Raw genomic sequence first — 21,181 nt, forward strand, 5'->3', positions numbered from 1 at the left:
TCTAGCACCACCATGTGGTGCTAGCCTCTGCACCCTCTGAGCGCAGAGGGTCAAAGCCATTGAAATTCCCTGTTCCACAATCATGAAAAGTAGCAATGTATTTTCAATTCTTTGATTAACAAAGAAATAAGTGGTATGAGCACTGAGTTTTGTTGTTTTTTTTTTTAAGGTAAGAGAGTTTATAGTTAGGTGTCAACAGAAGAAACAGTCACCTTTTGTAGTAAGAATATTGCATTAGGAGTCTTTACTGCCTTGCCTGCAGGGGAATATGCATTACAGCGTTACTCTCTTGCAATGACTCCCTACCTGATGGAGGTAGAAGTTGGTAAGGAGAACGCTTATGCACACAAGGTCACATAAAGTAATTGTATCTCTTGTGGGGAACAGGGCTGAAAAAAGCAGACATCAGGAGCATAACTTTGGGAACTCATACTGACCAATGCCTCTCTAGATTGTGGACTCCAGGATGTAAATTAAAGCTTTTCCTTCTGTCTTACCTACAGAGTTGATCATTTCATTAACTTATTTTGGGTTGCAGACCACTGATCATTTTATGTGTTTCTGCTATGCAATGACAGTGTTTATGTGATTTCTTGGTATATGGCAGTAATCATGTATTTTCTCCTATGAATACAAATTGTATGATGCAAGTTTGTGGGTTTTTTCTTCTGCAGAATACCATATTTTGAAACCAGTGCAGCTAACGGGAATAATGTAAGCAAAGCTATTGAAACTCTGCTTGACCTCATTATGAAGCGCATGGAACGGTGTGTGGATAAATCCTGGATCCCAGAAGGGGTGGTACGCTCCAATGGGCACAGCTCTACAGAACAACTGAATGAGGAGCAAGAAAAAGGCAAATGTGGCTGTTAACTCAGTTACAATTAAGTTTATATCAAGTATAGTACAGTTGCAGCTTAACTGTTTAACTTATGGACAAATCACACTGTAGTTATTTAATGAGCTTTGTTAGTCCTTGATATTAGTATTTGGTTTTTTCCTCTCAACATTCATCTTTGCTTGCAGTTTATTAGTGATGGGACAGAGGTTTAATTAGGTGTAGCACTGGATATTCCTCTAATTCTGTACTGTGGAAAGGGAGAGGAATTTTCATTGCCACTTGCAGAAACATCTTTCTGTATTGGCAATGAGAAAGGGTAGGCTTCTGAACTGAAGGATTTTCAGTTGCCCTTTGAAGCCTTCATGAACTACACAGAGGAGGCATTTAAATTAGGTACCGTGACAGCTCTTAGTCTCTAACAGAAAGCTTACCAACATGGTTCATGGTTTTGAACAGAAACATTTAGTCATTTCATCAGTCAGTAACAATCTGAAAGAGCAAATCCTGTGTTTTCCATAAAATCCTGCAAATAGCTTTTCCTTGCTCTCTCAAACCACCAGTTTTCAGTGATGAAAACCAAAGGAAAGCTATTCTATATTGAATAAAAATTACAGAGAAGCACAGAGGTGCATGTGTAGAGCACTTTGGGTATGTCATGAAATTGAACATGTAAACTACAACTGTACTATATAAAATATACCCAGCACAGATTATGAGGCCTCGTGACATCATTTGAATTTCTAGAACATGCATATCCATATGTTTATATATAAAAGGTATAATGCTACAGCTGTTGTTACTTTTGTTACCACTTATGTTTTAACGGGAATGTAGGGCAACTTAGATGTCAGCAAAGTTTCATCAGAGCTAGTGCGTTGCACTGAATTTGTTTTACCAAACACAGATTTAGAAAGTTTCTTCAAATTTCAATTGAAAAATTATGATTGTCTGCTGGTGAGCTGCAGCTACGACACCAGTTCTGTCTAGATCAGTATTTCTATAGATTTATTATGCCCATTTTATTCTGCCAACCTTTGTGTCCTGTACTTCATGTTTATCATATATTCATATATGGTTTGTTCATTTCCTTTAGGTTGTATTTAAAAAAGAACAGACATAATTTTCTCCCCCCTTCCCCCACCTCGCCACCCCCAAATCACATAAATGTCAGTTTTGGTTTCAGTGGATCATGTTACTCTTTGATCATTTTAATTGTTCATATAACTAAGGAACAGTCAGTATTTTTTGGGTCTTTTTTTCCAGACAGATTTATAAGATGTGCCTACCAAACTGTTTTCTACCCTGGCAGAGGTTGTATAACTGTAAGGTATTGCCAATTAAAGAAACATATGCCAAATTGAGTCTTGTTACAGACTTTCCTCAGCAGCCAGTTTACAGAACTCCGAAGCTATTACGTCTTCAGAAATCATGTTTTTATTTATTTAAATATTCTGACTATTGCAGTTTCAGGCTGGCATTGATACCAGTTGTGAACATGAATTGCAGCACAAGTTTTCTGAAGGACCAAAAATGTTTCTAGAATAGGAGTTAATAAAATATACTTTTTTTTTTAATGTAGCCTCTGGTTATATTAGTAATACAAGAATAAATGTTAAATCTTGGTTCTTAAAATATTTTACATTGCATTGGTCTTTAACAAACACAGTGTGTAAATACTAGATTTTATCACAGCCTACACAGAATATTTTATAAGTGCAATATAATTTGACTGCTCTGGGGCTAGGACAGAGATTAAACCAATTTATACTGAATAAATATAGGTGTGGGGTTGGTCTGGGTTTTTTTATACTGCACAATACCAAGATTCTAAAATGCTTGTGGACTGGAGTTACTGTAGTTTAATTCGGAGTGCCTTGTGAAGTTACCATCATGTTTCTTACCAGTAGAGTATCCAGCTCTGCGTAGGACACAACATATTTCAGTGTACTTCTGTGTCTGAATTTCTTCTAATGTAACTCTTTGCTTTTCAGAGGGTTGCAGTGGAACTTTGTCATGTATTAACTTTAATAGGAGTTTTTGTGCTTATAGCTCCATCCAGTTCCTGAAAACATTAAGGATTATTACAACCAACTACTGAGCTAAGTGACTACTGAAATGTTGTAAAAATATTTTCTTTTGAATACTTATATTTAGATTGGATATTAAATACTAAAGCTGTAATATTTTTGTCATGGATATTATATGTAACTATTTACTATATAAAAAGAGTCTACATAAAATTGCTTCGATGTCAGCCTTTGAAATGTGCCATAAGATTTATCTGTTTGAATTATTTTGTGTTAAAACTTTTGTTCCCTTTTTAACTCTCGTGAGAGATCCTGGTAGATGTTCCTTAACAGTGAGTTATGCTACTGTTGCTGGTCTAGTCCTGGTTTTACAAAACAAATAAGAATTCTCATGTGATGAGCAACTGTTATTTCTAGAAAAGCTGTCTCTATTCAGTATCAGACCAAAACATGGATCTGTAATGGAACAAAGTTTTGGAAATGATTATGATGCATTGTCCCAGGTTTTCTTACCAATATAAAATAGTTAAACATTCTTGATCTGAATCTTGTCAGCATTTGTTGAATTGAATTGTAACATTTCCTGTTGTCTCAATTCAGTATCAGTCTGTGTCTTTCTGCATTGTCCCTATGTGTTGTGGGTTTTTCAGTTCTCTTCTGTGGCCTTCGTACTTCTTGATGCACTGACCAAACCAGTCAGATGGGGCCCTGATGCATCCTGGGTGGTGCCAGAAGGAGCTCAGACCCATAGAAGAAAATAAAGGCAACACTTCTGTATTCATAAAACATTCAGAAAGCTGCTAATGTGAGCATGTAGCATGTTCAGAGCAAAGGGAATCACACAGTACATCTTGTAAAATCTGTAGCTTCCACAAAGGTAAGGAGCCTGAGTTTTCACAATCAAGAGCAGCATGTATTACTAAGTAGGTTATGATATGCTGGAGGACACAGCTGCTATTCAGAGGTTCCTTGACAGGTGAGAGAAATGAGCTGAACCAAACCTCATTAATTTTAACAAGGGCAGGTATGACTGGGTATTCCAGTAATTGTAAGACCACATCTGGTGTTCTGTTTTGGACACCCCAGTGTACTCACACCGGTGTGAGTACAGTGGATGCCTGTGGGATCAGAGAATTGGAGAACAAGGGATAAGAGGAGAGAGAACTGGGTTTGCTTAGCTTTAGAAGAGGAAACTAAGGGAGACCTTTCCTCTGTCTTGAACTATCCAATGGGAGGGTATACAGAAGTTGGAGCCAGACCCATCTCAGAGGGCATAGAATAGGAGAGAGGCAGCAGAGAAAAGTTCTTGTTGGGAAAAGAATGTAACTATACAAGTAGTTAGAATCTGGAGCAGAAGCTAAGGAAAGTTATGGAATCTGCATCCTTGAAGACACCAAAATCTCAACTGGATGTGGCCCTGAGCCACCTGATGTTAATTTGCCCTGCTTTGAGCAGGATTTTGGTCTAGATGACCTGAGAAGTGTCTTTCAACTGACATGATTGTATGCTTTGTCCTACAAGTGCACATGCCTGACAGTTGTCAGTTCTTATATATGGTTGTACACAACAGTTTATATGAATGTTTACTTACATTAAGAAACTTGGACAAGTACCTAAATATTTGCAGACCAGACCTTTGCTATGGGTTTAAGGTATGAAGCTGAGATGTTTGGTGAAACAATTCTTGCTGTGATAATCTGTGTCAGAAATTAAACAAGCTCAGTTTGCTGCAGAATCTCTTACAGTGAAGCTGTTTGTCAGCTGGATACCTAATTCTGTCTGTGAGTAACTTAATTGAGTAGAAGTACTTGTTCATTTTTTATAATTAAACTGGATTCTGGCTCCAGCAACCTTCAATCTAAATTGCTTTTAGATCAGGAATAAGCACTTGCAATCCACAGCACAATGGTTTGTACTTGAGGAGGAGGTTAGCGCCTTGGTGTGAAAAAAGGTGTTGAGGGGAGTCTAGTTACAAATGCTTGTAGTATCGCTGTGCTCTCACATCCCATCTGTCTGCTGGAGGCGTTGGTGACAGTCTGTAATCGGCAGTGCTTAAATTGTAGAAGCCACCAAAGACTTCACAATACAGTACTCTGCCAGAAAAAGCTGTTTTCAGTGAAATAAATACAGCCCATAGGGGAAAATAAAGTCACATGAACAGGAAACTCAAAGTAATCAAACTGAAAAAGAGGATTGCAATTGCATATGCCAAAGCACAGCAGCCCTAGACCTAAGCAAACTTGTTTACTGTTTGGTTTTGCCTCTAGCTGTAAACTCAGTGTCTTCGTAGTTTCCCTCATAAAGTTGCTTTGTGTATGTGTGTCTACTATTGCCTCTTATCAGCTAGGTTGCCATCTTCTGTCACAGCCACAGAGCCTTCCCTCCGGCGTGCAGCGTGAGCCTAGCTAATATCCTGTACAGTCCTATCTTGCTTTCTGGCTCTGAGTCAGTTCAGAGCTGTTGTTCCTCAGGGCTGGGGGTGAGTGCTAGTCACAAGTCATATGCTCTAGCCTCTGTCTCCTGCAATAGGATGTGGCTGAGGTCTGGTTTGCAAATAGATTGGAGACAAGTTCTGTGCTGATAAGGTTAATGACTGAGCTAAGGCTATTCTTTTATTTTCTTCCATCTTTTCTTCATATAGCCCCAAGCTGACTGCCTTTTTCTGTCGTTCTAGAAGCCAGAAAGCTAAAACTGCCCTTAGGGAACATGCAATTCAACACGTGGATTTTTTTACCAAATACTCAGGTAATTTCTTTTAAATGGAGAAACAGGAATTATGGTTGTAAAGCCTTATGTGGTGAGGAAGATGTCAGACTCTAAAATTGCAGAGCTCCAACTGCAAACAGTTTAGGAAGGTACAGGGCCTAGGATTTAGAACCTTTCATGATAAACAGGTAACTTTGTAGGAGGGGACCAGAAGGAGCAACAGGTTCCTTAGGGTAATGCATGCAGAGCCATCACTTTTAGACAGTACTTCAAATTTTGCTTTAAAAGTTAATTCCCCTGTAGGAAGCTTGGATCTTACAAATATGGAAATGGAGCAGAAACTGATTTGTCTGAATTCCAGAGTAAATCAATTACAGGTTTAAAAATCTGTGTCTGACTCCCTTTCCATGGGCTACCGTCTTTATCCTTATATTAATACTGAGCTATTTCAGCTTCATTAATTTGTAACATAGCATTCATAATGAGAAGCCAGAAGGGATCAAACACAAGCTGATCACAAAATCTTTTCGTTTGTATTTGATATCCATACTAAGATACAACCATGTTTCAGGGAAGCAGAGGGTCACTTGGGAAAGAGAAAAGTCAGCTTAGATTTGGAGGTGCAGTATTGTCTGAGAGTTCACCCCAGCTTCATTTCTGTGTATGGGGTTCATTTCTGTTTTCCGGGGGTTCTGAGGTTTTATAATGCTTCCAGGGGCATGAGTATTTCCCAGCTCTCAACAGGATTCCCTCCAGTGCATTCAAAGGCTGGACCATGCTCTCGGTGTCATGACTGCACCTGGCATGTCTGGGGCTGATGGGTCTATCCGGTGAGTCAACATAACACGTCCGTGCTTTTTGGCGTTTTTACTGCTTTTCTCAGCCCTGCCCCCAGTACCTCTGTGCAGTGACTTAGCAATTGTGGCTCCAGTCAGCCAACGCGTGGGACTTTCCTATAGCTTCCCCCAGAGCACAGCAGTGAGAACTTCCTACAACCCGGCCCCAGCATTGTGCAGGGGCTGGCCTTGTGGCCCCTTCTCTCGCTTTCGGAGCAGTAATGCCTTCCCCCTTCCCCGTATGCCTGCTTTACTTTCCGTAGCGATCCCGCTGTCGCTAAAACACCGTAGGGCTCTCTCCTTGCACAGCCGTGCACCCCTCCCAGCTCAAGCCCAACCGCCCGCCCGGGCGCACGCTTCCACCGCCGCTTGGCGCCCCGCGGCCGGCAGGGGGTGCTGTGGCCTCTCTGCCGGGCGGCGCCGCTCCGCCTCCGGTCAGCTGAGCTCGCGGTTCCGGCGGGCCGCGCGGCGCGATGCGGATCGAGAAGTGCTACTTCTGCTCGGGGCCCATCTACCCGGGGCACGGCGTCATGTTCGTGCGCAACGACTGCAAGGTACTGACCGCCCGGCAACGCCGGCTCCCGCTGCCTCTCACCGCCTGCCCGGCTGGGCCTGGCCCGGGAGCTGCGGGGAGGCCTCCCCTGTCACACGTGGGGCCCCGAAGGCAGCCGCGCTGCGGGAGCGGCCAGCGGCCTTATCCCCGGCCTCGGTGTGCTCTTCTCTCGGGGCTCGGTTACACCCCCCCCCGTGTTGCCGGGGTCCCCGGCCGGGGGGCAGCGCTTCCCTCGTGCTGCCGGAGCCGCGGTGTCTCCGCCCAGCGCAGCCTGCAGGCGAGGCCGCAGCCGTGCCGGGGTCGCGAGGTGTATGGGGCGGCCTCACCCACCGCGCGGCCCGCGCTGGCCGTTACGTGTGCGGTGGTGACCGATACCTCAGCGGGTACCTGGTGGGACTCACCCAGCTGGGGCTGCCGGCGGACGAGCGCTGCACTGAGGGCTTTGCGAGGCCGCTGAGCTCATTACAGGGCACTGCAGGCCCCAGGGTGCAGCGAAGCTTACGGATAGCTTCCTTCCCGTGCTTGGGTGTCAAAACAAAGCCTGGGTCAGCTTCTGAGGTACAGTTTCTGGGAGTTTAGAGGTATATGTAGGCTGGCACAGTCCCATTTACTAGAAAATGGCCACAAGGTGTGTGTTGGAAAACGTAGCACAATGGCAGGAGAGTTGTGAACTGATAACCTATGAAAGAGCTGAATGCAACGGCAGGTTTGATTGGGTTAGGCTGAAAAAACATGGTAGAAGCATTTAATAAAATACAGTTACTCGAAGCTGGTTCTCTTCTCTATAAGTTTCATATTTTCTATTCATTTTCTCTAGAAATGACTTTAGATGGGAAGGAGTGTGTGATTGAAGAAAATAGGGTTTTCAAAACCTCATTAATAACGAATTTAATTTTTAGTATTCTGAGGTCAAGTTCCAGCTCTGCTTTGGATACCAGCCAGGCCAGGATAGTTCAAGGGATGCACAGATTTAAGGAATATTAAGAACTGCAAATAGGGGTATGATTATGTGTATTGCCTGTTCCCTCCTCCCCCCATGCCCTAACTGGCATCTTGCCACGTACTGTTTTTGACTGGAAAATCTGTTGGATGTGGACAGTTTGCAGTAGAGGCTGTTCTCCAGCTTGGCTGTTAATTACATCATTGCAGTACCAGCAAAGGGGAAATTTAAATTATGAGTAGTGAAGTTTTTAATGCATCTTTAATGGGCCTGAAAACATCGCCCAGATGAGCATAAGGTGCTTTGATGGCAGCCAGTGACAGGTACCTAAAATCAGTCTAGAATCTGTAGAAAAATGGAAAGGGCGTGTGTGAGAAAAAAGGTCAGTTAGAATGGTTTGGTGTATGCTTTAAAATAGCTTTCACTAAATTCAATCCAGGACTTAACTGATGTGCTTAGGAGTCCTGCTGCAGGGTAATCTTTAAGGCTTAAAGCTACACTCCAGAAGATAGACTTTGTGTGTGTGTGTGTGTGTATTGCATTCAAAAATATTATGTGAGAGGTATGAGGATTTTTTGTTGTCAGGATGGTGCTGTGTCTAAAAAGTGCTGACAGGTATAGACAATTGTTTATTCATAGTACAGGTTTGGCTTTATAGTTATTTTTGCAGTTGATTCTCACAAGTCTGCTGTATTTTATTTATAATCAGCTTAATTGTAAATATTTGAGAACTGTGAAAATGACTGTAAATGAAAGAACGAGGATATGCTTGAAACCTCTTGTTAATAGAGGTATTTGAACTAAAAGTATTGACATTTGTGGGATGAATGTCATTTTTTATGAGCAGTGTTGTTAGAGAAACTTCAGCATTTGATATCATGCTTGCAGTGGGGCAGAAATAACATGACCTAGGTGAAGATGTCCCTGCCCATTGAGGGGGGTTGGAACTAGATGAGCGGTGAGGGTCCCTTCCAACCCAAACTATTCAAAGATTCTACGATTTGAATGTAAGCATTTGTTTTGTTTTGTTCCTCTTCCTCCGCATCTTCTTGAAGATATTTAGATTCTGCAAATCAAAGTGCCACAGAAACTTTAAAAGGAAGCGAAATCCCAGAAAGATGAGGTGGACCAAAGCATTCCGGAAGGCAGCTGGCAAAGAACTGACAGTGGTAAGAAGTTGTCCTGGTTTACACTTAACTCACTAAAATGGCAGAAATCCAGCCTCTTCAGTTGCAAACAGGTTAGATCAGTCGGCTGAATGTGACAGACAGTAAGTGGAGAAAAGAGGGATTGTGGCAGTGACCTGAGAGTTTTCTCGAGTGAGCTGTTCATTCATCTTGTCTGTAACATGGAACTTCCTGTTTCAGCTTTGGTGTGGAAGCCAGTGTATCAGGTGTCTGTACAGTAACACATGGTGCTTCCCACATCAGAGGCATTTTTTTTCTCTATATAAATGCTCTACCCTCTGTATATACCCATTTGGTAGTTGTATTTCTGCACAATCAGATAATCTGGGTTACTGGGTACTCCAGGAAGTCTCTCTGTGTAGACACAGTAAGATGGTTACCTTCTGAAGTATCTTTAAAATATTCAGCATATAGAGAAAGTCCTTGCAGAGGTAGGCATGTTTCAAAACCAGCATGTGAGATCTTAGAAACAATATCAAAACAAAAATTACTTCCGTGGTAAAAATACTGAATACTCATATTTCATGGGGCAGTTCTTAAATAATTCAAGAGTTACTGTGACTGAGTATTCTGTCAAAAAACAGATAATCAACAATTTAGTAAGTATTTTGACACTGATTTGCTGCCTTCTGTGGGTCTTCCAAGGGGAAGAATACGATTTTATTTTGTAATGTGACTCTGAGAAGCCATGATTAATTGGAACCTTCTGTAATTATATTTCTTGCTTTCAGGCTGTTTCGGGCTGAGTTAAGTTACCTTTTTTGAAAATAACTTAATTAAAAATTCTTTTATACTTGTCTAAATAGGTGACAGTATGCTCCAGTTTTGAGATTATATGCTAAGAGTTAAATCAATATACAAACACAGGGCTTTGTTGTAGTTCAGATGGTATCTGTTCTTTCAGAAGCCAGCTTTGGGGAAACTGTCTAAATAGGCTTGTGACAATAGGAAGTACTGTAGTTTGTAGGAAGGTGACGGTTCTTGCCGCTTTAAGCGGGTACATTGGAAGGGGTTAAATATATACTTGTTTTCATGGGTTTCAAGTGTTTTATGCCTTTTTGTTGTTTTTATATATATACATTTATTAAAAAATTGAAGGAGGATATAATCCTATCAGGTATTTTTGAAAGACTGTCTTATTCTGTCACTCAGAATGAGGCAGAGTTGGTCAGTCTGTCCCCTCATACTTGGAATTGAAAAGATTCACTGGCCAGTATGAGGTAGCTGTAGTTTATCTCTGTGGGTGTAGGTTAGAAGACGCTGGCACTTTGAACATCTGTACTCTTGTGGGACTTGTTTTTGCTGTTTGTGGTGTGTTCTCAGGATACAGAACAATACTGTATGTTATAAATATGTAGAAGCTGACTTGGGATAAACTGCGGTGAATTGATGTGGTGCTGTGTCATGCTTGGCTGAAAATGAATTTTAGGTTCTTTTTGACTTTTTTTGGTAAGAGGTAGAGTGGCATGTAGATGTTAGTGTAGGGTGTGCTCTGCAGCTCATATTTGCTTAATGCTATCCCCTAGTGAAAACTAGCATTCATCTGCCAATAGAGCATGGCTTGTGAGTGCGTATGTGCCATTTCTTGCTGTTCTGTGTAGTTTCTGTCTTTGGAACTGCTCAAGTAAAGATCAGCAGCTGGTCTGATAACTCTGCTTCTCCACTACAAGAAAGAACCTTTGGGGAGGGAAAAGTCCTCGGATAAATTTGGATTAAAGCTGAGCATGCCTAACAAAAAAAAAAGTGAGGAAATTATTTTTCCATCTTAAGCTCTTGGGGGAAAAAATCCTAAACAGCAAAAAGAAAAACCTCCAGCTGTCCCAACTCCACTGTCCTCGAAGGAAATATTCAACAATTTCAAATGAATTTGTATTGTGTCAATATTCTTAAAATGAAATAGTTTGGGGGTTTGGATTTTTTTGGGTTTTTTATCCTTTTCAAAATACAGGCTCTTGAGCAGAACTTGCTTGACCTGGATTAAATGCTTCTTACTCTACATGCTTCCAATTTTGCCTTCCACCTGTCTAGTCTACTCTGTATTTCCCACTCCACATTGGTCTTCTCTGTTCCTTTTGACTCGCTAAAAGGAAAACAGCGGAGGGAATATTTCTCTTCAGACAAATCACTGTGGCTTCTGACACTTTGAGGTCAAACTCTCCACTCTAACAACCTTTATGGATTACTGTAAAATAGAAGGAAATAGAATACAGAAATTGAGATTCTGAAAGGGAGGAAAAATACCACGTAAAATACAAGTTATGTGAGTGAGTGCTATAGGAAGAATGTATTGATCTAAATATGCTTTGTATATGATCTATATTTACTTTTTCTTAATATAGGATAATTCATTTGAGTTTGAAAAACGTAGGAATGAACCAGTGAAATACCAGAGAGAGTTATGGAACAAGACTGGTGAGTCATTGTAGAAAAAGACAAGAGGTGAACTTTGGGGAGTGAACACTCACTGTGTATAAAAATGTTTTCAGAAGACTTCATAGATACACTTTGTATTAATTGTATGTGAAATTATTGGGATAATGACCAGATTCTTATATGTGGAGGAGGTTTGAGTTGTGAACAGATGTGGAGTTGCCCTTGTTTGGGGCTTTTTGGGGGGTGGGGATTTGGTTTCTTGGGCTTTTTTTTTTCTTTGTTTCTTTGGTTTTTTTTTGTTTTCCCCCGAAACTGTTTTTTTGAATGATCTTCAAAAAACCTTAGTGGTTCTCCAGCTTTTTAAGAGGCTTCCAGTGTACACCGTTATACTGATGCACTTGTTTCTTTCTTCCCACTCATTCCACTTCAGTTGGTTTAATAAATCAATTGCTATAAAGTAGAAGAATTACTTATGTCATGAACAAATGCCACATAGGAGAAGGTGGTAGCTTGCATCTGACCTCAAGTAAATTAATGGTTAATTGTAGAAATGATGGTTAATTGTAGAAAATATATGTAGACACAAAAGTGGAAGTATAAATAAGTTTGAAAATACAATCTACCATAGTTGCTACATGGAATATTCTCTGCACTGCTCTTCAGAGAAAGGAATAACTTCCTCTATGCTATGACAGTTGCTTCTGCTATAGAGGTATTATGGAATACTGTGTCTGTTGCTCCGCAAACTGGCATGTGTTTTCAACTGTAGGTATGTAAGCATATTTAAAACAACTTCTGCTTTATTTCAGTTGATGCAATGAAGAGAGTGGAGGAAATAAAGCAAAAACGTCAAGCTAGATTTATTATGAACAGGTGAGGAGAACTATTTATATTATGGGAGCTCTTACAAACCTGTTTAGTCAGTCAGTCTTTCCAGAGAAACGATTATTGAAAGTTGTAAATGGTTATTTGCTTTGTACAGACACAGTCATCCAAGCAATGGGGTGGAATAGTTTGAGTGGGCTCTACTATGCTACCAAACCACTATGCTTCATTGGCTGTTCAGTGAAATGTAGTTTTGTACACCTGATAATAGTTATATTTCCTTGTTTGTAAAACAGTCTTAGATTTAAACAAATTTCTGGTAAAAGTTGGTGTAGTAGTGGCTTTTGTTGGGTTTTTATTGATTTTTTTTTTTTCTTTTGTGTCCAGTATATGCTTGAATTCATTTTCAAATACTTTATTTCCTTATAATTATAGTTATTTACAGTTTCCGTACCTTTAGCTAAAGATGTGTCTTGCAGTGGAACAAAAATACACATCTTCTCTTTGAAGGTAATGGAATTTAATTTCTCCCCTCCCCAGATTAAAGAAGAGCAAAGAGTTGCAGAAGGCAGAAGACATCAAAGAAGTCAAACAGAATATCCACCTTCTTCGTGCTCCACATGCAGGTAAGAACTTGCTTTACCTCGTTATCTTAGGTTAATTTATGTATACAATTTAATGATGATTTTTTTTTATATAACTAATTCTACAGATCAAAATCCTGTGCATTTTTCTTATAATTAATATGTCTATTGAATATAAGAATAGCTCTTGCCACTAAACATAAGCAGTGCCTTTGGTCTGAGTCACATGTAGCATTTTATTTAGCCAGTTCTGCATGCTGGGCTTTTCCTTATTTGAGTATTTTAAATTGCACTCAACATCTGATACTGTATGTACTGTGTGTTTGTTAACCCAATACATCTATTTAAGTCTTTCCTTTGAACTGGTTATTTGAACTCAACAGACTATACCATTGATTGATACAAAATTCAGTGGTTAAACTGCTTTTTGAATTTCTTAGCTAATTTTGAGAGTAGGTTTTATTGTAGTTCACTGTGTATAGTGAAACTTGCATGAAAATACTGTTTCTTCAGTGTAAGCCTAGCAGTATTTAAAATATCATGGAAATTTTGCAAACTTTCACCAAAATCTGTGCCTATTTCAGGTATAATAATGTGTATGCTTTGTTTGTGAACTGAGTTTTTCAGATGGAGAAATCTCTTTCTCCTAAATAATTTTTTAGTTTCTAAACTATTACAAGCACTGCCTTGTGTTAGAGGATGTTGATAAAATGGATTGTAAAGATGATGTCTTCTATAAAATACAGGTAATGAAGTAGTGTAATGGAGGGAAGTTTCCATTAGTTACTGTTTTATAAAAATAACCAGTGGTTTTGTCTCCGTGGTTTTTTGTGTCAAACAAGCTTTTGTCAGGATAAATTTAAACTTTGGTTTGAGGGAAGAAGGAGAAAATGTAAAAAGATCTGAATTCAGAAGAATAAACCTGGTTGTTTGCCTTTGCTTATGGTAACTGAATGATGCACAATAGTGTGCAGCACATCTGTCAAATTACAGCTACATTTTCAGTGCTTTGCAATTCCCGCTGGGCCTTCAGAAGAGCAGAATCAAATGTCAGCCCTGGATTTTATTATTTTTGGTAGTATTATGGGGAGCTAACACAATTGTCATCCAAAACAGCATTCAGGAGGGCTTAAATCTTGGTATGAAAACTAATGGGTGAAGGCCATTGATCTGTTAAAAGTAATGCATTTTTATAGTCCTTTGTAAGATTCTGCTAAGAGCTCTATCAGAGTTCATCATAGTACATGAAAATATATGCTTTTAGATTTTGCATAAAACCAGCATCAGCTCTTCTGTTGAAACCTTGAGTAATTTTACATGGTGATAGAGGTTAGCAATAAATATTTGTAAGCTTGATGGGTTACTCCTAAACTCCTAGAATAGACATTGTCCGAAGAACAACAGTTACTTGTGTTTAGAGAGACATGTTGAATTTAACTTTTTTCTTTGCTTTGAAGGCACACCAAAACAGCTGGAGGACAAAATGGTGCAGCAGCTACAAGAGGATGTGGCTATGGAAGAAGACTCTTAAAAGACTTTTATTTTCTATTTATATCTCTACAGCAGTTAACAGTTCTTTATTGCCTCTCATGGTATCATTCAAAACTATCCTTCTGGTTGAAGAAAAACACCTTTTAATGAGTAGCTGGAATTTGCAGTTTGGTTTTATAAAAAAAAATTGTAAGAGGGATGCCTTTTTGGGCAGTGCTTGCAGTTTTGTAACTTGAGAACATATCAGCAGGATGGAGAATAAAGCATATTGTTTGAGATACTGTGTGCTCCTTGGAAAGTTACACTTTCTGCATAACTTTTCTATGATAATTCCAGGAATAAAAGATGTTGGCCCTGAGCTTTTTGTATTTTGTCTTATTTTATCTGTTCTTTCAAAGTGGTAAAAGTAGGTAAAAATCCGTCTTAATGGTTACAGGGTAGGGCAGGATGTATTGTTTTCTTCAGTTCAGTGCAGTCCGGACTTCTTTGCATTCTTGTCATTCTGACGTTTTCTTGGTTTGTTATGAATGCATATAGTGTTTGTTTTATTTCCTTTTTTAGTCAGTTTCCCCAGGATTGCATTGCAGTTGACACTTAAGCCTGGCAAGGCTAACATTGGCATAGGACTTAGGGCTGTTTGGAAAACAGTCATGGTGATAACAGTCGGTGTGAAGTTGGACCTGCCATCCTCGTGATATACCAAAATTCAAATGTGATGTGTAATCGGACTGATCGTGATGATCAGTAAATCACACTTTTGACTGTTTTATCTAGCAGTCGAGCTTATTTTGATAGAAAAGATGATGATGTTAAAGTATTTTGCGGATTTTGGTGGTATTTATCTTTATTCAGTGTGTCATCAGTACTGAGATAAATACGCTTGCTTTTTTTCAACTGTCAGCAGTTTATTTACAACGGTGTGATCAGAGAAGCCTTTCAAAGGCATTAAAGATAGTATTTACTTTCTTGTGAGTGCTAGTTATCCTGAAAAACAGTAATTTGTAGTTCTGTTCCAAGCTTGAATATGTGCTATATCAAGCACTGGAAAACTTCTTACTACCACCTACATGTGTATTGTGTTATTCAGAAGAGAGTCATATTTGAACATAGGAAAAAAGGCAACGGGTACGTGTGAAAGAAACAGTGATTGTACTCAGTTTTTCATCTCTTGGTTTATGAATTATGTTTAGAATGATACATTTTAGTGAGCTAAAATAATTGAATTCTAGTAATAAAAATATAATTCATATTTTCATAAAATTAAAGTTTTGCTGTCATTTCAACTTGGCTGATAATGTGATAGCTGAGAAGTATTTTGAATCTGTAATATTAGTATCTCTCCTGTAAACTGTAATATAAGTAACATCTGAAAAGCATACGGTAAGTTGGCCAGAAGACATACGTCAGTGGGGTGAAATCACTAAGATGCTACAGTATAAATACAGTGTATATGTGTGTATATATATATATATATATGCATGCTATATATACACTAAGATGCTTGCAAGTAGTGAAGGGTGACTTTCACAAAATGTTAATTAGTGTGTTTATGTGTGACTATACAAATGAACTCAATATTTCAGCTTGGTAATTTAAAAATATTATTATAGTTTTTTCTTAATGAGCTTTTAAGATGTGATGTTCATTGAGTGCCAAGTTTTAATTTTCTCCAAAAATAGTAAAGTAAATCTGCAGAGAAAGGCAGTGAATCCCATTGGATATTGTGTCATATTTATATACAATCTTCATAGGAAGTTTTTTTAGCATTAAATTATTTATTGTACATAATATCTGTAGTTCTTCTGACCATGTATCTTTAAATGAGCTGCAATATTTAATTTGTTTGTGTGCTCTCTAAAAGTGTCTCTCTGGGATTGTTAACGCTTTCCTTGGAAGGTTTGTAACTGAAGCAGTCTTTGTGCGGCAGCTGAGAAGAGCCGTTTGGGGAGTACAGCCATAAATCCTAAGCGTCCTGCCAGTTGTATGAATTGCTTAACCTGTGTACCTCATTACAGCCTGCATAGTAGTATAATTGTAAGCATGGGCTTTGAAAATTAATACTGAAGAATAGCATGTGTGCTATTCTCCTGAGCAGCAGAGACTTGCAGCCTGCTGGGTATACCTTGTGAGTACATAGGTAGTTGAGATTAAAAATCTGTCATGAGCAACATGCTTACAGCACCTGCTCTGAAGGCACCCTTGTGTTTTGTGGGAGTGTTTGTATGTTAATTTGATTGCTATGATGTCCTCTTGTCTGTGTCAGCTGGAGCAGGATGCTGCTGAGGCAGCACATGGTGAGAGGGGGAAGAACTGCATCTGAGCAACATGGGGCTAGTTACCCTCCATCCTGCCCATCCCTGCATAACCAGCTGCAGAGATCTTCCTGAGGAGCTGCTGAGCTGAGAAAGAGTCAGGGTTTTTCTTTTTAGCTATCCATCCACATTTCTAACGGGAATTGTTCTTCAGAGATGTTTTGGTGGAGAACTGTTTTCTTAGTGTCCTGAGGATGAAAACTTTCAACTAAGCCAAAGCTGAAAATTCTTTCAGGTTTTGCATTTTGTTTATAAGGCTTGGAGAGAAAATGTCCCAGCTGAGCGGTATTCTGGTGGTCATGGAAAAACACTGCCAAATATCAGGAAGTAAACACATTTCTCATTCCACTTGAACAGCTTTAGCTCAGATGCTGCCTTGCGAAGGAGTGGGTGGTGTGCTGGTGATGTGCAAACAGGGAGCCTCTGTCCATTGCCTGCCCGTGGGGCTGATCAGTGCCCAGTCGTCTGGGGAAGCAGGACCTTCCATCAGTTCCCCCCAGAGCACGTCAGAGAGATGGTATTTTATGAGCAGCACATCATTATTCATAGAGATCTCTATTGGTGACATATGTCCCCGTCACTGATCCTGTGTGTATTGAGATCTTGTAGGAATGGAGCACAAGGCGCTGTGAGTAGTCTGTTACAAGACTGATGATGATGATGTGTCCATTTGAGTCACCATTTAATCAGAGAATTCATGTATGAATAACAGGTAGTGCTTAATCCTAGTATACAGTCTGTCTTGCTTGGCATTTACTAGATCCAACAAATGCTGTTTCGTGTTTGTACTTGATGCCATTGGGAGCCCTTCAAAACAAAGTATCATGGGCTCAATCAGTACAAATGTGATACCCTAGTTTTAAGAAATGCTGTTTAGTTTCAGTTGCCATCATCTTTTCTTGCAAAACAAAAACAGATGTGTTTTTCTGACTGTGCAAAATGTGGAAATGTGGATTTTAATGGTGATTTATTAACTGGCTTTTTCTCATATTTCCTCTTTTCCTTTTTAATCCATCACTTTAATGATTTCAAGTTAAATGCTGGCTTTGTTTTCAGGAGAAGCTTAACCTTGTGCTAACGCATTGTGCCTACTGCCTCACTGCCTCTGGCTGCAGGGCCCTGAGCAGGCCTGTGGCCCTGAGAGGTTGCAGCACTGCCCTGAGCCCTCAGAGGTGCCTTTGGGATCTTTTATCAAGTTTTACTCTTTTTTGGTATGTGATTGTCATCGTAACTCTCCAAAACCTGACTGCTCGGGGTGGTGTGTGCGGAACCATTTGTCACGCCCGGAAAGCGCGTGGGCCGTGCCAAATGGCGCCATTTTAGACCGTTTGGTTTACGTTTTGTGGGATGGCGAGTTAGGGAGGGAAAGAAGTGTTTATCTGTGTGTATGGAGCTGTGGATCAGGCGTGTGTGTGTGTGTGTGTGTACCGAAGGTGGAGCAGCAGCTATGTGGTGGGAGCACCCAGGGAGCTGCCACCAAAGGCTGGTGGCAGGGCAGGGCGTCGCTCCTGAGGGGAAGAGGCCCTGAGGCTGCGCTGGGAGGAGCTCATGGACCTCGCAGGCGCGCAGTTGTGCTCAGGCCGTTTCCGTGTCCTCAGACAGAGTAAGAGCTGGAGATGCTTATTTTTGCCTTTGGTTATGGGTTGGTTTTGTAATCTTCCACTTGTTGCTTCAGTTGTCTGCGGAGTCTCTTGTTTTCTTGTCAGTTTTTGATCCTGAGAACAGTGAAGTGGTGGGTGGTGGTAGGGGCTGTTGTTTTGCTTGGGTTTGTTTCAAGAAAAAAGCAACAACCTTCCCAGGCTTCCCTTTCAGTCTTCCCTTTGCAAGTGCTGACTAATACTCTGTGGAAAAGGTGAAAATTACTGCTTTCTGTGTAATGAAGTTGTGCTGAACTGGTGCAGGTTTGTTTTCTTCACAGGAAGCTGGGCCTTCCCGTAGTTTTGAAAGATCTGACTTTTTAGTCTGAGATATTCTTGAGGTACTCTTTAAGTAACAGCATGATGGAGCCCAGAACACGTACAAGATCTGTCCTTTTGCGACGCAAAGAAATATAAATCAGTATGTTGACATGGTCATATGTGTCAATGGCTGGAAAAGCAATATAGACAGCTGCTAATAGGTCCAAAGGCTTATGTCCCTGGAGACGGTATTTCTGTCTCCAGGCTGTTCAATTCCTCAATTACTGTTCTGGGCTCAAAAATTCAATCTCCTTCACTGGCCTAAATTATTTATGGGTTGCACTGAACTGCGACCAGGGAGAGCAGAAAGCCAAAATAAATCAACCGCTGATAAAATTGTTGAGGTCTGCTTGTTGTCTGTCTATGTATTTTTAGATCTCAATTTTAAAGGCTGTATGCAGAGAAATGCCTAAGTTTGTTTGGTTTTATGATTTTTAACGTTGGTATAACTGATAATTAGTCTTTGGTGATGTTTGCTACATACAAGGAAGGTGTTTTTTTTTTCCTAACAGTGACCTAATTGGCCTGATTTTAGCCATAGTGTTTTGAACAAGCAGCATGACTTGAGACCAGGTAGGAACAGAAGGAGAAATAAGGATCTGTGGAGGTAGCTGAGTTGGAAGATGTTCTTTGCTGGTTTTAGTTGTTTGTTGGGTTTTTTTTTGGTTTATTTTGGATTTGGGGTTGGTTTGTTTTGTTTGTTTTTTTTTTTTCCCCTTTTTGTTTTTTTCTCACAAATGAAATAATACGACATCTCTTGTATTTCATATTACATTTGGTTTGGTAAAGACACTTGTTTCTTAAACTGCTGTTGTTTCACCCTCAGAAAGTACTCAAGAGACCATTTTATCTTGCACACATACATACGTGGTAGTAAAGGTATGTAATGGGTGAAGGGGGACATCAGCTCTAGCTCTACAATCATTGCGATTTATTAATGATGTTGTTTCAGTACAGGGAACTGACTCCTGAATGGAAATAGATGTGATATTTACAAGCAAGAATATTGTGCACCCACAACTTACCACCTAGAATCAAGGCAGGGCTCTCTGTGTAATTGACAAGAAATTCTTGTTTACAGTTACATGAGCTGTTTTCTGTAAGACTCCACTGTGCACCAGGCTTGCTGATTAAGAGAATTGCTTTGGTGTAATCCTCTTTGACTGAAGTGATTGCTGAGTGGAGAATTTGAGAGATTTCTCAGTACTTGAGAAAATAAAAAGCTGTCTGAAATTCTTTCCTGTGTTGAAGCTAACATTGGTTACAGTATCTCTGTTTATGCAAGATGGTTCCTAAGGTAATGTTGTAATTCTTTTAGCCTGGCTGCGGAAATTGACTCTAGGACTGGGTAAGGTAAGATGTGGAAAGACCAAATAGGTTTTTTTCATACAGGGACTATTGCCTGACATTCCCAGCATTAAGCAAGTTCAGATTAGACTTCAAATCCCATGTATTCACGCTTTATGCATTTTAGACACAACACTCAGGGACAGAGTAGTAGAGGGCATACAGATTTAGCTTTATTCATAAAGGTGGCAGACCTGAACGCAGCAGTCTTAAAACTCAGCTGTGTGAAGACAGCTTTTTCTTCTAACAAGCCTAACAAACTGATGATGGTTTGGAATCAGAAAGAACCAATGAGGCTGCCCCTCTGGGCTGCTTCTGCCTTCTCTGGTCAGTTGTGCCTGGGTACAGATGGGAAGCCATTCAAGGCTAATTTGATTAGCTCTACCCAGTTTGTGAATGATCTCTGGGGAAAATCTTTCCTTTGAAACAGAAGAACCATATATCATAATGTGATCCTAATTCCTGTGTGATATTTAGAAAGAAATAGTATTTATCCTTAAGCTAGGAATAAATTTAGAATGATCTGTGCACAAAACATGCTGTAATCCAGATTTCTTTAGGGCATGTCCTTGCTACTGCTTGAGCTGCCTCACAGAGAGGATCCCTGGGATATCTGGGCAATGTTGCTATGCTGCTTTTTAGGAACTTATGCTTTTTGTCCATACATGTCTACCTCCAAGTCTGGTGTTGACCTGGGGGGAGATTGTGTGCCACATTTTGTCACTGATGCTGTTAGAAAGTGGTGATACAAAGGTGACAGGAGACTTTCTTCAATTTTCACAGCTGATGTAGATTCATTTGTTTTGAAAGGGAAGGAGATTGCCCTCTGAAAATTGCTTTTGCTGGCTGTTGAAGGCTTTCTACAGCAGATATATAGAATTCAGGTTCTGCTTAAAAACACTGCTGTGAACACAGGACACATTCTTAGTTCAAGCTAAAGATGGCTGAGCAGGGTAAAATCCTGTAGGCCTCTAACAACAAATTTATCCACTTCCTCTGATGAAAGGAAAATAGTATCTGCAGGCAGCAATATTGCAAGCTTTTCCAGTGATCATCAGGGTCTGCATTTCACTCAGTTCAGTTTGCTTTCTTATTGTATCGTGTGTAATGATCTACATGAACCTGGTCATATACGGAACATCTAAAAGTACTCTCTGTTTTCTAAGGATATGCCAACTTCTGCTGAACTACTTCTTCCAGA

At 40.0% G+C, this 21,181-nt stretch overlaps 2 protein-coding genes across 6 annotated transcripts in view; both read left to right on the top strand.

The window, feature by feature from the left end:
• Nucleotides 1-1,417, top strand: part of RAB27A (RAB27A, member RAS oncogene family) — a 35,076-nt gene extending 33,659 nt beyond the window's left edge. For all 5 annotated transcript variants that reach the window (XM_062627990.1, XM_062628008.1, XM_062627980.1 and 2 more), the window contains one exon: nt 675-1,417. In XM_062627990.1, coding sequence (XP_062483974.1) covers nt 675-873 — 199 coding nt within the window. In that variant the 3' untranslated portion in view covers nt 874-1,417. The remainder of the gene's footprint in view (nt 1-674) is intronic.
• A 5,382-nt stretch (nt 1,418-6,799) lies between these two features.
• RSL24D1 (ribosomal L24 domain containing 1) lies at nt 6,800-14,721 on the top strand. Its single transcript, XM_062628052.1, has 6 exons — nt 6,800-6,964; nt 8,959-9,072; nt 11,430-11,502; nt 12,273-12,336; nt 12,829-12,914; nt 14,330-14,721. Exons 1-6 carry the CDS (start codon nt 6,884-6,886, stop codon nt 14,401-14,403), a joined length of 492 nt encoding a protein of 163 aa, XP_062484036.1. The 5' UTR covers nt 6,800-6,883; the 3' UTR covers nt 14,404-14,721.
• The last annotated feature ends 6,460 nt before the right edge of the window (nt 14,722-21,181 follow it).

This window comes from Pezoporus occidentalis, unplaced genomic scaffold (assembly GCF_034315485.1).
Source record: "Pezoporus occidentalis ecotype Australia unplaced genomic scaffold, CSIRO_AGI_Poc_V1 ctg11, whole genome shotgun sequence".
NCBI lineage: Eukaryota > Metazoa > Chordata > Aves > Psittaciformes > Psittacidae > Pezoporus > Pezoporus occidentalis.

Bases quoted from the DNA above. Each gene is read 5' to 3' on its own strand.
- RSL24D1 (XM_062628052.1), top strand. From the start codon at position 6,884: ATGCGGATCGAGAAGTGCTACTTCTGCTCGGGGCCCATCTACCCGGGG. The intron at 9,073-11,429 runs GTAAGAAGTTGT...TTCTTAATATAG, and splicing joins CTGGCAAAGAACTGACAGTG to GATAATTCATTTGAGTTTGA. The intron at 11,503-12,272 runs GTGAGTCATTGT...GCTTTATTTCAG, and splicing joins AGAGTTATGGAACAAGACTG to TTGATGCAATGAAGAGAGTG.